Genomic DNA, 16,849 nt, shown 5'->3' on the forward strand with positions numbered 1-16,849 from the left:
CCAATAACATTTCAAGACAAACTTGCTCTCTTGCAAACTAAATTGATTTCCTATCATGCTGTGATTAATTAATTATACCTACAATACAAAAGGCAGTATGTTAAGGATAGTTAAAGTGTGGGTACATTTTTTTAGACACCTTGTATTTATTGCAATAATTATTATTATATTGTTTTATAATAATTTATATCAAAAACAATACATCTGATTTATAATCAAACAATTAAAAAAAATCTGTGTTGTCAGGAGAAAATCCATCATCAAAGCAGATTCTTCTCGACATAAAATCATAAGACAAAATTGTAAACAGAAAAAATTGAGGTTCGTCAACTTGGGAAAGAGCAAGGCCCAAAAAACAGAAAAATTCAGGAAACTGTTAATATTTTACTTCAAAAGATGTTGAAATAGTTTTGGAAACATGCTTAAAGGACACAAAATAAAAAGCAAAAACTTCCAGGATGTAATAAAAAAAAAATATTAGAATTAACAGTACATTTAGTGAAAGCTTTAATGGGAGTACATCAGGATTGTATACTCAGTCCATTGTTTTTCATTTGTGTCTTAGAAGCATTGTTGAAGGAGTTTTATTTTGGTTGCCCAGAATAAATGCTGTGTGCTGATGGTTTAGTACATTTTTATTGTTACTCTTATTCACCCCAAGGTATATTGCCACTTGGATGTAAGGGACTACTATTTAAGACCAAGTCTAAAGTACTATGTAGGCAGTTGTGCAGCAAGATGTCTGTGCATTACATTTAAATTTCAGTATGTTAGTACAGCCAGGGAAAGGGGGAAGAGCCCCAAAGTCTAGCAGTTTGTACTTCTGAAGGGCGTTTGGCAACCTTCAGGGAAACCAATACCAACAATAAAATTTTAAGATTCATATGATGATGATGATGATGATCACTCCTTTGGTAACCTGTTCAGGGATGAATCTGTGAACAAACGGATGTAGGTTATTGGAATGTTCAACTTATCACGAGCTCTGCCATCTTTTCCTTTTTTAGTTCCAGGAAGCTGTTTTCCTTTAGGTCTGAATTAAAGAGAAGGGAAAAATGTCCTCAATTGCCTCCCAAGAACCAGTACATTCCACTCATTGTACTGTTTATACTGTCTTAAGTGCTTTATAGTCTTGTGGGGACATATTCTTTTCATTGTTCTTCCCCCATGTGGACTCCCTTGTTAGTGCTACTGTTGCTACTTTGATGTTCCTCTGCTTCCTGCTGATAGAATTGGGGTGCCTTGAATCATGAAGGCCTCCCTTCTGGGGAGACTGGAAGGTGTTGGATTTGGAGGAAATCACCACATTTGGTGAAACTGCACCTTTTTCTTTTCTGCTCCCTTTTCCTTTTGTCATTTCCTCATTGAGGGAGCTCTGACTCTTTGTATCAAGGCCACTCTCTAGGGGAGTTGGTCTGGCCTCCATCACAAGGGACATTGGGTGGTGTTATCCCTTTTTCCAAGGAATAAAAAAACAGATTTAATCTATTTTTGTACTTTAATGGGGATGAAATATTGATTCTGTTGTCACGAGATACTCCTCCAAGAAATTACGTTCTCGTTTTTAAGAGGTAATTCTTCCATGTATTACATCCTTATTTGACAGAGGGGGTAATATGGTATATGTTCTATGGTCATGAGACCATCTTTCCAGGGATTACCTTCTTTTTTTTTTAAATTGGGATGAGAGTGTATTATCTGTTCTGTTGCCATGATATCATACTCACAGGCATTACCCCCTTTTATGGGGTGATCCTCTCAGGTATTACCTTCCTTTTTAAGAGGCAGTATAGAATATGTTTGCTCCTCATGATACCACTATTCCATGATTATCTTATCCTTTGTTGTCATATCCTCCTAGGCATTACCTCCTTCTTTTGGGGTATCAATATAGTATATCTTTGTTCACCATGATATTATCCTTCCAGGCTAGCATATCTAGTAGTTTATGTTGGAATATTTTTGGTATGTTAATAGAGTAGATATTTACATGCATACTGCCGCAGCATGATGTGACACAAGGTCGGAATGTGGGGAGTGTTCATTTAGTGTCCCTAAAGAAGGAGCACTCTGTCCTAGCAAAAATTGCCTGGACAGCCCCATTGGAATTCCCTGGTAAGGGCGCCTCAGAACTTCATCCAAAAGTCGGGTGGCAAGGCCTAGGAAGGTGAACTTTCTAGGTACTATTCAAGTGGCTACCTCAGTCCACAGGTATTGGACCAGTAACCTGGCCCATCACCTATCAGTGATTTTCGGGAACGGATCCTCGACTGGTATTTCTACCCAAGTTTCCAAGCAACCGACCCACCCTACTCAAATGAAAAGCATGTTAAAAGGGTATGACCACAAAAAATTGGATGATTATATTTATAGCTAGTGGTTATAAAAATGAACTAATCAGGTACCAGAATCACTGTATGAAATATACTGAATCTCTTTGAATTCTTTCAGATATAGCTTTTCATCTTGACACAAGAAAGGAACTATGATTTGCAGATTCTGGCTGGATTAATACTATCAATTTTTTATCTGTAATTCTTTACAATTCAAAGCTTCTCTGACTGGATTGATGTTGCCAATTTTTGCTTGGGACAACTACATTTAATATTCACAATTTGATAATTTTCTTTCCTCTACGGTAGAATTATTTCTTTTGCCATCCCTTTTGAGTCACTTTTCTAATGCAGGAATGGCTCTCCAGTCACGAGTATATATGATCTAACAAGATTTAATTCTTGGCACAGAAAACCTTTAAGATGTAAAAATACCATTTATTTCTGATAACATTAAATTCACTTTTTTTTTTCTTTTTTTTTTTTTTTCTTTTTTTGCTTAACTAATGATATCAGTTGAAAAAGAAATGCTATCGTTTTCTTGACTCAGCTATTTCTATTTTCACATGGAAACGAATTTCTTTCAAAAGAACTGACTCATTTTTATCAAAGTTTCTTATCATTTCACACCTTCACATGCAAATATAAAAGCAGTTGAAAAATAGAAATATTTTTCTTAATCTGTATGTCTGTCTGTTCTGCTTTTTCTCAGAAAAACGCACATAATCATAAGTAACCTAACAAACAGCAAAATCCCACGCCTTCACTGTTGATGCCAAAAAGCCTTCTACTCTAATAGTTTCTTCCCTTGGATTGCCAAATTTTGAAATTCCCTCTCGGTTTCCGGCTGCTCTGACTGTACTGATATGCAAAAGTTTAAGTATAATGTGAACAGACATTTCGCTACTCAACTTCCCATAATCTCCTGTTAGATACGATTCCAAATTATGACCTAGTGGCAATGTGCCTTGTTTGGAATGAAAGAGTTAAAAAAATAATAATTCAACAGGGTAGGGAGTTGGCAATTTTTGTACAAGTTCATAATTGGAGTAATTTTTTTTATTTTTTAAAATTTTCTTACTTTGCTGGGGATGGGGCAGCCTTCTGAATGACATATATTCTAACCGTCCCTTTAAATGCAATTGTTTGTATCTCTCTTGCACTTGGTTCATCAGGTATATTTGCCAGGTAGTTTTTAAAATTCTTTTTCATGAGTCTGATTGTTCCTAATCCAATAGAATGATGGAGATATCTCTAAGTTTCTTTTCATATTGTACATAAAACCTTGGTATTTTGTTAACTTTTTTTTTCTTCAGTTTCGGTTTTGTGCATGTTGATTCAAACCAAATCCAAAACCAGAAATCAAATTTTCCCAGTCGACTCCTCACCTCTAATAGAGAAACATTATTTTGTATGTGATTTTTCTTTTTTATTAAAATATCCGGTTCCTGTTTGCCTCACCCTCAATCCCCAACAAAAAAAAAAAAAAAAATGTAACGAAATTGGATAATTATTCCTGTGAAAGTCAGCATTAAAGAAATCTGAGCACAAAAGTAGAATTTTGATGTTTACAGAAAAAAATTGGCTTGGCCAAAAGGAATTGCCAAGATGTGCTTCCAATTTTAGCCGTGCTGCAAGACGATATCGACAATTTTTACTTCAATTCTTAAGAGTCTGCAAAACTTTGGTACCTCCTCCATAGCAAGTCGATAAATGCAAGCTGAAATTTAACTCCGAAAAAAATATATATTACTTCTTTTGGAAAATAGATCAATGTTTTTTTTTTTTTCCTCTAATATAAATCTGAATTCATATTATTTGGATTCTTCAGAATACTGTTCTTGTCTTGTGTTATTTGCACAATGTTTCCACTGATGTAACCTTTGACCTTCAAGTGTATCTTGATGAACATGAATCTTTCTGTCAGCGATTGCTGAATAGGAGTCCCAAGTAATCTCCAGTTGTTTTATTATTACCAAGTACTTTATCCATTACACCACAGTTCCTTGTAGACTAATTCGCAATTGTATTTTTATTGCAAATTATTTAACACTTCTAATCTGTCATGTCTGACAAAAAGAGAGCATACAGCCCCCATGGATTAAATAAATGGTTCCGTTTGAAATTTTCTGCAGTTTCCTGAGTTTGACAAAAAGATTCTCGAGTTGAACAAAGAAGGGCGGAGGTTACATTGATCGAAATGTTAAAATAAAATGGAAGATGAGAACGATAGTTTGAAGAATCTAAATAATATGAATAATCAATCCTCATCTCAAAAAACCGTAAATCTGAATATATTGTTACATGAAGTCAAATAATCTGGACAGTATAAGATGTATACAGAACAGGAGATCATCATGTTGAAAAGATGGATGGGAGGTTTTAGGTTAGGAGATGTAGTTAAGGTTACAGAGTTAGTTGACAGCCAAAGAAAACATGCGAGGGAGTAATAAAGATGAATGTGAGAGAAGAAAGGATAAAGATCTAGCGAGAGATAAGTTAGTTTTGAAGTCAAATTGCTAGAACCCCATTGTCATTTTGAATGCAGTTATTTCTGACAATATTAGATTGAAACCTAGATGAGAACTTGCTATAAAAATAACGATAGAGTAGAGACAGGCTTGCAATGTCTCTTTTGTAGGAAAGAGGTTCCAGGAAAGAAAAAAGGGTATCACCTACTAGGTTTCAAACTCTATCGAGGCGAGATAGGGCACGTCGAGCAGCTCCTGTCCAGATGTGGTAACAGTAATCCATTTTAGGGCATACTTGGCTCTTTCTTTGATACACTTTTCAACTTCTGTAGTTCGCCGCCATGTCATCCTTAAGTTTGATCCATTATCTTCAACTATCCTTCACCTTCTTTCAGATTTCCTGGTAACTGAATGTTTATTTATTCTTTAAGCTTGCATTTCAAATATTCTTCATTTAATCTCCAAAATTTTCTCTTCACCTCGTGTGTTTTTTTTTCAACAATAAATAGATGGTTTATACTATCATCACAATTTCATCATCAGGTCAATTACTTTCACTTAACTCAAGAGTTTTCTGTCCTTTTTTTTAACAACAGTTTTTGATGTTCCACATAAAATAGTTTTCTAAATAAATTAATTTTCATTAATTGAGGTAAATTTTTTATTGACATAATTATCCCTTCCCTCAAATGACACAAGAGTGTGTACTTTTTCTGTTTGTTTCATGATACAATACCAACAATAGCCACTCTAATAAAAAAACATAAAGTAAAAAAAATTATGAACACAAACCCAAGCCCGATGACAAGAAGGAAAATACAATATTACTTTTCAGCAAATGAGAAAATAAAGAAAAATAAAAATGATCTCTTAAAGAATAGATTAAAAATCAGTTCTTTTTTTTATGATCAGAGTAGAAATTATCAATAGGAAAATAAATCACACCATCTAAAGAAAAAAAAAAATCTTTAGAAAAAATTAGATCTCCGTCTGATCCATTAATTTGTCAAAATAGACCTAAAGAAGGTTGGAGGTTACATTGACCAAAATGTTGTGTGAATAACACTCAAAATAAAAAACAGTAGTCCAGATAATATGAATTATCAATCTACATTTCAAAAAATTCAGAAACATAATGATGGTTATTGAAGTCCTTGTAAAACTAAAACCTGTTTTTATGTAGGTACTTTTTGAAAGTTAAGTTTAGTTATCATATAAATATTCTTTGCTCATTAAAGTATAAATAGATCCAAATTGTTATAAAAGTGTTAATAATGTTATTAAGTGATTATTTGAATTTCTACTTATAAAAGTATTGGATGCATTGAATCCCTATAAAAGTGTTCAAGTCAGAAATGACTTCATTTTACTACAAGCAGGACTTGAGTCCTGGAATTTCCTGGGTGAAAGAGAAACGAATGATTTAATTTTTTTCAACAACCTAAACCGAAGTCCATTTTGCAGGAAAATAACCACTGTATTAATTAACAATTTTATAGACACATTTAAAAAAAACAATAATTTGTCAAAAGCGTTTTTTCCTTTAGTTATCCGTTTGACCTATTTGCATTAAAACAATCTATATAATAAAATAAAGTTGCCATTGTAATTTTCATAATTAAATAGGATTTATCCATAAATAATGGTTTATAAATTGTGTTAACACAAATAGATCACAAATTTTACAAGTGTATTTTCATTAAAATAATCTGTTGGTAATACTGATTTGTTTTGTGGATGAGATCAAAGGAAATAACCTCTTGAATTTTGATGGCTAGTGAATGAGTAGTACACTGCGTATCAAATTATTAATGAGTTTACATTTGTTAAAATATTTAAAGAATGCGTGAATAAAAATCCATGAAACTTTGAGAAAGTGCTTACAATACTATTCAGCTACTCCAGTCAGAAAATAAAAGTATTTAAAGCAGTATTAGCGAAACTATGGCAGAAGATAGGAATATCTGTTGATTTCAGTGTGTCAAGTTATCAACGAGGTTGAGAAAAAAACGCAATATACCCATAACTTGTTTATTGAAATAATTTTCAAACATTAAATGAACTAGGGAAAATCCTTAGAACGCAATAAGTACATAGCAATTTCTTCGTTGACATAATTAATAGGGGATATGTGATTTTTTTTTATAAATGACTTGTGAAAGACATTGGTCCACAGAATTAGTCAAATTTGTGTTTTCGTCAACAGTTATTCCTCGCGATACCTCTTGGAGAGCATCCCACAACTCATTTTTGCTCTTAAATTGGCGTCCACTTGTATAGAGACGTCACTTCATGATACTCCAAAAGTTCTTAATTGGGTTCAAATCTGGTGAATCCACAGGCCACTCCATCTTCTGTCGCCCAGAGAACCCCAGTTGTTGCAAACACTCTTTGCTTTTGTTTGCTGCATGCGAGGAAGCATTATCCTGCATAAAAATAATGGTTCTTCTGAACGTCAACTTTTACTTCTTCAGCCATGGTTCAAAGTGCTCCTTCAGAAAAGCTATGTAAGCATTTGACATCACTTTTATGCCTTCTGGGACTCTCCATGGGCCAACCAAAGTACCTCCGATAATCCCAGCCCAAATCATTATCCCACCACCACCTTGTTGGCACCTTAAACGCTGATGACTGTCGTCCATCTAGGACCTAACCCTTGCTCCAGCCATCCGGGACATCAAGAGTGACACGCACTTCATCCGTGAACAAAACTTTGGAAAAATCTGTTTTCATGTTGTCCTCTGCCCATTTCAATCGGTTTTGTATGTGATGTTGCTTTAATGGAGGCTTTGTCACAGACTTAACAGACTGCGCCTCTTCTTTCAGAAGGCGACATCAAGTACTTTTTGAGACATTCTTCAATCTGGCTTGATCAAAGACTTCTTGACTTGTCTGCCCAGGGCTCTTAACAACTTCACGATTAATTTGGAGTAGAGAACGGTGTGAAACAACTCTAGATTTACCTTTATCAGCTCTCTTATGTACCTTTGTAGAGTCCTTGACAAAGTTCTTCAGTTTGATGGTACCTTCCTATCATTTTCGATATTTCGAGGGTAGTCATCTTCTCTTCTTTTACACAATAAGAATGACCTGTTTCTCGACTGGGCTGTGACTTGCAATGAAAAGTGGGTTCATTACGACAACTGGCAACACTCAATGTGGTTAGAAGCTGACAAAGCTCTACGACAAAGCCAAAGTTGCACCAAAAGAAGGTCTTGCTGACTGTTTGGTGGTCTATGACCGGTCTAATCGATTAGTCTTTTTAATGCATACGAAACCATTACGGCAGAGAAGTATTGTCAACAAATAGATGAAATGCATCAGAAACTTTGACAACAACACCCAGCATTAGTCAAAAGAAAAGACCCAATTCTCCTCCACAACAATGCCCGACTGCATGTTGCTAAACTGACCTTGCAGTCGTCGAACGAATTGGCCTACGAAACTGCCTCATTCACCATACTTTCCAGACCTCTCACCTTCCAACAATCACTTTTTCAAGCATCTCGACAACTTTCTGCGCGAGAAACGCTTCAAAAACCAAAGTGATATCAACAACGCCTTCAGCGATTTCATAATCACTAGAATGCAAGAATTTTACGTTACTGGCATAAACACACTTGTTTTGCGTTGACAAAAGTGTGTTCGAGCCAAGATATGTCCATCTGAATTTAAAAGTTAAAACTGCAAGAACTTTCTTGTCAACCTGAGAGTACAGATAGATTTTTATGTTACTGGCATTTGTTTTGCGTTGAGTGTGTTGATTTTGATGATGCTTATTTCGATTAATAAATTTTTGTTGGAACCGAGATATGTCCATCTGAATTTAAATGTTAAAAAACGCAAGAACTTTCTTGTCAACCTGATACCTAAAATCTTATATAACATATAGTACACAAATTATTTATTTACAAACTATGTTACATATTTCAGAGGCATCTTGGTTTCATTGAGGTGGATTGATCTTTTCAAGACTCTTAAATATCCAAACAAATCATCAGCAACTCACAAAATGAAAACAAATTGAAGAACGGGTTGTTTTGAACTCTCTTCAATTTGTTTTCATATGTTTTAAACAACATACAGACTTTATTAGTGACAACATACTACGAGGAAGGATGAAGAAAAAGAAAAACCAAAACCTGATTCTACTCCTGAAGAAGACATTATATTGAAGAAATTTAATTATAAATAAATAAATGTTTATTGAAAAAAAATTCTGTTTTCCTGACTTTTTAAACTTACAGATTTTGTATTTAAACAACACTTACATTGAAGCACGAAAATGATTTATTTAATGGCAAACTAAAAACAGATTTTTATTTGTTTTTAGGTGAAATGCCGAGAAATTTATTGTGCTGAAGGATTTTTTCTCAACATTCCAGAAATTCCTGGGGCTGTTGCAGCAGTCAAAGCAATGAGCCAAATCGATAAGTATGTAAACGTTTTCTGGTCCTCATGTACTTGTTGTCTCCCTGTTTCTACTTTTTTTTTTTTTTTTTTTTTTACATGTCTCTATTCCAAATTCGTAGCAGTGGGCCAATATCAGTGGACTTTTTTTTTAATGTTTAACATATTTCAAACTGATATAAATAATTACACAGTAAAAATTACTCAAAACAAATCATTTTTCTTATTTCGAATTATTTAATCAAGTAAAAATTCCATTTTTTACTTGATTACTAAATTTAAACAAGTTATTCTAGCAAATTACCTAACAATTTGATAAACAAAAATATTGTAAAAATTGAATATAACTTGAAAATTCTATTAAAAAAAAATGCTTTTTAAATTTAATAATCAAGTAAAAAATGAAGTTTTTATTTGATTAAATAATTTGAAAAATGATTTTTGTTTTAATTTAATTTATTTTTACTGTGCAATTATTTAATTTGAAATAAAAAAAAAAACAAAAAAACGGTTCTCATGTATTGTTTATCTTCCTGTTTATATTTTCGTAAGTCAACTGATGTCGGCCCACTGCTACAAATTCGGAATAGGGGTATGAGAGAGAAAAAACAAAGTAGAAACAAGGAGACAAAAAGTACATGAGAACCACTTTTTTACATTTTTGTTTGGACATTTTCCTGAATTTGTTTAAAACCAAGACCATGCATATAACAAGCCAAGGGACTGGGATTTTTTTTAATTTTTTTTTTATTTTTTTATCTCCTAACACTTCAGTCTAATTGCTCAGAAAAATTTTCATTCTGAAAGGGAATTGTAACTCATCAATTTATTTCATAAATTAGCAGGGAGACCCAACGTTGGCCAAGAGTGAATGAAGATGAACGAATGTTCCACGCTTCTAATTATAAATACTATTTAAATACACTTAAGTGAAACTATCAGAAGATCATACAGCAAATCAAGATTATAGGCTAAAAGAGGTAAAAACATCTACTTAGAGAAATGGTTCTGAGAGCTATATTAGGCAAGTTGGTATACTGAATCATCACTTGTGATACTCAAAAGCCACTCGAGGATAAAAGATTGTCATTTAGACAACAAACAACACAATAAATGGAATAGACAAAATTTGACTAAGTCGGCTCAGCAGTAGTTTTTGATATTGTACTTAGAAGAAGCAGATCTACAGTAAAGTGTTCCACAAATGGAAAGTCCTTGGCAATAAAGTGCTCATGAAAATTCTGTTTGGTTTTAGGTTTCAATGTTAACTAACCAGATGATTTATTACTAGTCTGGTCTGTCACCATAGCCACAAGGCTTTTGACTAGATGACATTTTTTTTTTGTTTCATCTTTACATCTGTTCCCTCTAGAGTACATGATCTGCTTGGATTAAATCTGCTGTCTACTTGCCAGAATGTAACAGTTGCTTCTGTTGCCTACAGATTATTTGATGGTTTTTGCCCCACTGCAATGTTTAAATATCGCCTTGTGTTATGGCTGAACAGACCAAACCTGTGACGATACACATTTACACTAGACCCTCTGCATAATCACATTGGTGTTTGCTCAGACATGTATCGGCAATCTCCTTTTGCATTGTGTTTTGCAGTCTTGAATGTACTGCCTCAGAATTGCGTGACTGAACATGTATCACTGTCATTTTCTGTATTGGTTAACTATTGTGATGTTCCTAAGTTTTCTGCATTTTCTAATTAATTTAATAGCTTCTGTCTATTTGCTAACGGTTTTATGACAATGACTTAATAATAAAAATTCAATATTCACTAATCTTGTCAATTTCATTTTGCAGTGTTGAAGTGTTTATATGTACCAGTCCATTGATGGGAAACTACCGATACTGTGTGAAAGAAAAGGTACATTTGTTTAATTTGATATCTACTTTGTGTTGCCTGAAATTTTTCTTTTTTTTTTTTTTTTTTTTTTACTTTTATTGTATTTATTTTTTAACAAATTTTTTTCAAAGTTACATTTAATTAAAATATTGTTTGATCAGTAGATTGAACCAAATTATTATAAAACTAATTTTTAAGGTAAAGTTGATTTTATCTATTTAGAAAAATTGTTGGATTTAGAAAAAAAATGAACATGCATTCACAACGCAGGTCATGATCATCCGACTCTCTGTGCTGGTCCAATGTTATTATTTATTATTTCTGTCAATGCTGAACACAAGAATTCTCCATACGACATGAAATTCCAGTTTTAAAAAAAATTGGAGATTAAAAATGGTACTCGTTTTCTTAGGTTGACTTGCAAAATGAGATTTTTGCTCAATCAGACCAAAAGAGCCCCATGGGTCCACTTTGGCCAGAAATGCATAGAAAACTGACTGTCAGCCTTTAAAAAGAAAAAAAATGTCTGTCATACTCAGAACGCCTGCTTTAATTGTTCTCCCTTGTTCATAGGCTGGAATACTCCTCTTAACAACTAGGTGATCCATTGTTTCACAGACATGTATCTATGTTTAACATAAAAAAAAGTATATTACTGCCAATTAATAGACAGTACTTACTGAAAACAATAAGTATATTAAAAAAAAAGAAAATAACAAGAATGTATTTATAGAAATATTTATTTAAAAGAAATACTTTTAGTTTAAACAACAAAAAACAAAAACCATGCACGAGATTGGCAACCACCCAAATGGAAATGTTCAACTGTTTATTTTGAAAGCAAGCCCAAAACTACCCTCCTCAAAAAAAAAAAAAAAAAAAAAAAAAAAAAAAAACATCCATATTATTTGGATTCTTCAGACTACTGTTTTCATTTTTATGCTATTCACACAGCGTTTTGATCAATGTAACCTTCAACCTTCTTCCGGAAGGACCCATGGTGTAGTGGATAAATTACTTGGTAAAATTCAGTTACACTCTTTTGGAAGTTGATGGTTTAATCTTCAGTGTGGGCAACACTTGAAATACAATGGCGAGACCATACTACCTCCATGGATTAAATAAAGAGTTCCATTCGAAATTTCATGCAGATTCCGGAGTTCGATAAGATACACCTGAAGAAGGTCGGAGGTTACATCGACCGAAATGTGAAAATCACACTCAAGATGAGAACAGTAGTATGAAGAATCCAAATAAAAGTAATCACTCCTCATCTGAAAACTTCAGAAAAATAAAACAAAAATAACATTAAATGCAATTCCATTTTTCAGTACGAATGGATCGAGAAGCATATGGGAAATGACTGGGCAGGCAGAATCATTTTGACCCCGGATAAAACTTTGGTGCATGGACACTTACTCATTGATGACAGACCTAATATCAAAGGTGAGTCCTTATTTACTTGCCTCCTACGTGAACAGAGTTAAATGCAATGTCGTTTTTTATGTGAGAAAATCCAGCTCCCCAGAAAAGGGGCAATCTGGATCGAGACAAAATGTAGTAGAGAAGTCATTAAAAAAATTATACCAAAGGTTTTTATTATCTACCGACCTGTATACTGTTGATGTGCTAAAACTGTTTTTTTAAGTACCCAATAAAGAATCAAATTTTAGTTTTTCTAGAATTTTGAGGAATCAGAAATTAATATTTATGCTGTTTTTCTTTGGACAATATTCTTTCATCATCGAATTTTGTATTTAAGATACTATGAGTGCCTCAGACTCTCGAGTGATCAATACTAAATAACAACTCTTTCCATATGTAATCATATTGCTTTTTATGCACTCAAACCAAATTTTTTCACATCTTCTAGTGACAAACCACTCAAGATGCTAAGTGCGTAAAACATCCAGAACCCTCATCAATCTTGATATTCATATTACATCTTGATTGATGAATTCTCCAGGTTTTTTATGTTTATTTATGGTGATGTTTTTCTTTAATATTTTTTTTGTGTGTTTAAATCTGGATTTATATATTTAAGAAACAATGTAAAAAAATATTTAAAAAGCAACCTGCAACACGTTTAAATCTGGGAAAACATCACTGCACATAATGGAGAGATGTTCATCCGTCGAATTGTTTTAGAACGATAAGGAATGGCATGCACTGAATTTTGAAGTACGGCTTGATTTCAGTGGCAAGAAGTTCAGGACGACTGGAATCAATGCAGGGATAAACAATGTAGAGCACATACAGCACCTGGTATTTCCAAAGGGTCACCCATTTTAGTACTGACCAGGCTTGGTGATGCTTAACTTTAGTGATCTCATGGAAATTAGTGTGTCAACATGATTATGCCATAACTATTATCCATATACCTCAAGAAGGTTGGATGACACATACACAGAAAGTTGAAAGAAAAACAGTGTAAATGTTTTTCTGAACAAGTTACATCCTCACCGTAAGGAATTGTCAAATAAACAGATTTTCTTATTGAAATTCGATTTATCTCTCTTGATTAGTATTTTCAAATATGTGGAGGCCTAAATTTGTGCTTAAAGGAAATATGACATTTTATTTTATATTTTCTACCTCCTTGTTTTTCGTAATTTTTGGATATGTTACTATTTGAGACCTGACAATTATGTAGGTACCATTTGTTTTACTTGAAATTCAATATTTTTTCATTTGTATAATATAGAAGCACCTTATTTTAAACTTGAAAATTAGTGAAATTAAAAATGCTAGTAAGGCCTTGGAGTTGGAGTGAATAAAGGCCCTCATTGATTCCAGGGAAACAAGGTATGAATGACATTAGGGAGTTGAAGACTAAATTTATTTTAATTAATATCACTTTACCTGACCCTATCAATGCTGAGTGCATTGTTGGGTTCCATCACAAAAATTGAATATTATAAAAATAGAAAGCTAATATGGAGTTTGGGGCTAGACAGAAGGACAATTTTCCTAATTCTATCCTACAAGTTTTCTTGTAATAATTTTGATAATTTTCCCTTCCACAGGTGTGATCAAAAGGCCTCTTTGGGAACACGTGCTGTTCACTGCCTGCCATAACAAGAATATAACTTTACCCACAAAAAAGAAACGACTGGATTCATGGACTGATGAACAATGGAAAGCATTAATAGGCGAGTTTCAAAAGAAATTAGAAATCTCTTGAACACTTTGAAATATTTCTGGTAAAAAAATAATTGTAATTTTATAACATTGAAATTTCTTATTTAGTTTACTAATATTTTGGATCCTTAAAAAAAATTGATTAAATGTATGAAGTTTTTAAATATTTATAAAATGCAATGTAAATATTTTTTAAAGAAATGTCATTCTGAATTATTTATTTTTAATATTAACAGATTTAAAATGCGGCAATAAAAACAAATCAAACTATAAAATATTCACACATTTCAAGATTTATTAATTTATATATTTTTAATTATAATAAAAAATTTAAACATTTTTTTAAATCTAAGTATCGATTCAGTTTGCTTCATTTAAATCATTTAACATGTAAAAATTGGTTGATGCAGTTGGTGTAAGTATTTGAAGTTGCTACAGCTTAACTTGGTATAAATGGGTATGTAGAGGATTTTAGTACTCATGGAGTCTATCTTGAACTATTGACAAAAAATTCTAATATCAGTCTTGATATAAACAAGAACTTTTTTGTATAAAAATTAAACAAAAAATTTTTAATGAAGATTATGGTGATATTTTTTTTTTTTTTTTCCCCAAGTAGAAGGCAATATTTTTTAATATCTAGTTAATGTTAAAAATGGGTTTAATAATTTTTTAAAATCAGTAAGTGAATCAACTTTTTTTTTTTTTAATTTGTGTGGAAGCTAAAAACTTTAATTTAATTTCTTTTAACCCCAAGTGGTTTTGCATTCGTATGCATCATCTGCCTTTTTACACTTTTTTGTAAATTCGTATGTGTCATCTGGCTTTTTACACTTTTTTGCTGCTTTCAAATTTCATATCGTCTGCTAAACTCAAGTAAACATGTAATTGCACCATTTTATTCGGACATGGGAATACTTGTGAATCTGTCAATATTTGGAACTGACCCAATATTTATCTTTCTTCCATAATGGGATGATGTGACACAAGGGTCGAAAAGTGTGATTTGAGAAGCCAGCACCCTAGAAAACGAGAACTCTGGCCTGCAAAAATGCCTGATCAGCCACACTGAGGTAGGGGCGTCTCAGGTGATTAACAATGCACTAATTCCTTCTCAAAGAAAGGAGGAAACAGGGAAAAAGTAGTCTTCTGTTGGCTTCGGTTAGATTCTTTTTGGGACTGACCCCATGAGCACTAAAATCCTCTAGGTTCAGATTTATTAAAAATATCCTAAAGTGTCCAACAAAGGTTTGCTTGATAGTAAATCTAATAAAAATGCTTTTAAATGAGTTTTCAGAACTTTTCAAACATGTGCCAGCTTTTCGTTTAGAAAGGGTTAAAACAACAAAACAACTATAAATGTTTAATTCACTTGCATTAAAAGCATAATTTAGAAAATAAGATTTACCAAGTGCTTTAAAAGCAAGTAAAACTTGACACATTTTGAATTAAACAAAAAAATATCAATGCATTTTTTTTTAATCACTAATAGTAGTGATCTTTTTTTTTTCTTTTAGTTTTGTATTTTTAAAGCATAATAATATAAATGAGCACAAATTTTTGATCCAGTTATTTTCAAAGGAAAAAGATTTCAAAAAATAAATTTTAATCCATGATTAAGGCAGAAAAGATTTCATCGTTAAAATGGTTGAATATTATGAATCATGTCCAATAAGTCTTAACAAAATCCGCCGATAATCTCCACTGCAATCGCCCTAAAATAAAGATAAATAATAGAATATATTTAGAAATCAATCAATTAAATAATATCAACGATACAAGATTTATTAGATAAAAAGGGACTTGATATCTATTATAACAATGGAAATCAATTCTGCTTTTAATGACATGCAAACAACTTTTCTATTTAATTTCACCTTTGCTGAATCCATTATTTAAAATTTGGTGCTTGTGCATTATAATCAGATATCTAAAAAAACTGTATTTTAAGTCAAACCACGATTACATAATTATGTATCATGTCGAAATTCGTAAGAATTACAAAAATAACAAAAAATGATGGAGTAGAAAGATAATTACAAGAAAAAATAAAATTTATCAAATAATGCAGGTTTAACGGTTCAGTTTATTCTGTATAACAAAACGACTTATCTCCCTTGTTTAACTTTCGCTACTTCAAATTAGAAAATGGCAGGTCAATAATAATGGTGTTTTATTTTTGTAAAAAAAAAAAAAAAAAAAGTTCTAGATTTTCTATCATTTATTGAATTTTTAGTAAATTCGACATGTAATAGTGCTTTAACTTAAAACGTTTTTTTTTTTTTTTTTGGATATTCTATTATAATGCACAATCATTCAAAATTTTATCTTGTGGAAAAGATACAAAAAAGAATAGCATTCTTGTCTAAAATTATATAAAAAATATTTTAAAAACAAAAATGAAGAAAAATCTATATGATAGAAAATTTGTATTCGAGACGAAACGAAAATATAATGCTAAAAATTACATAAATTAATCAAATTGTTTTTTATAAATAATTTTTAAGCAATTAATGGGAATCCATAGGCATTATTAGAACATAAATCTCACAAGTTAAATTATCCCATTGTTTCTTGAGCTTGTTTTCAAAATGGCGATGTGAGACAATCGCTCTTTGTTTACTCATAAAATTTGATGT

At 32.2% G+C, this 16,849-nt stretch overlaps 2 protein-coding genes across 6 annotated transcripts in view; one reads left to right on the forward strand and one right to left on the reverse strand.

The window, feature by feature from the left end:
• LOC145293122 (5'(3')-deoxyribonucleotidase, cytosolic type-like) overlaps positions 1-14,489 on the forward strand; it is a 36,904-nt gene extending 22,415 nt beyond the window's left edge. The window contains exons 2-5 of the mRNA XM_080139515.1: positions 9,138-9,238; positions 11,027-11,090; positions 12,401-12,515; positions 14,096-14,489. Of these exons, the coding sequence (XP_079995641.1) occupies positions 9,138-9,238; positions 11,027-11,090; positions 12,401-12,515; positions 14,096-14,253 (438 nt within the window). The 3' untranslated portion in view covers positions 14,254-14,489. The remainder of the gene's footprint in view (positions 1-9,137; positions 9,239-11,026; positions 11,091-12,400; positions 12,516-14,095) is intronic.
• A 274-nt stretch (positions 14,490-14,763) lies between these two features.
• Positions 14,764-16,849, reverse strand: part of LOC145293120 (annexin A4-like) — a 113,848-nt gene continuing 111,762 nt past the window's right edge. For all 5 annotated transcript variants that reach the window (XM_080139513.1, XM_080139511.1, XM_080139510.1 and 2 more), the window contains one exon: positions 14,764-15,925. In XM_080139513.1, coding sequence (XP_079995639.1) covers positions 15,866-15,925 — 60 coding nt within the window. In that variant the 3' untranslated portion in view covers positions 14,764-15,865. The remainder of the gene's footprint in view (positions 15,926-16,849) is intronic.

The sequence above is a fragment of the Euprymna scolopes genome, chromosome 14 (genome assembly GCF_053919585.1).
Source record: "Euprymna scolopes isolate OS-2025 chromosome 14, ASM5391958v1, whole genome shotgun sequence".
In the NCBI taxonomy this organism is placed as follows: Eukaryota; Metazoa; Mollusca; class Cephalopoda; order Sepiida; family Sepiolidae; genus Euprymna; species Euprymna scolopes.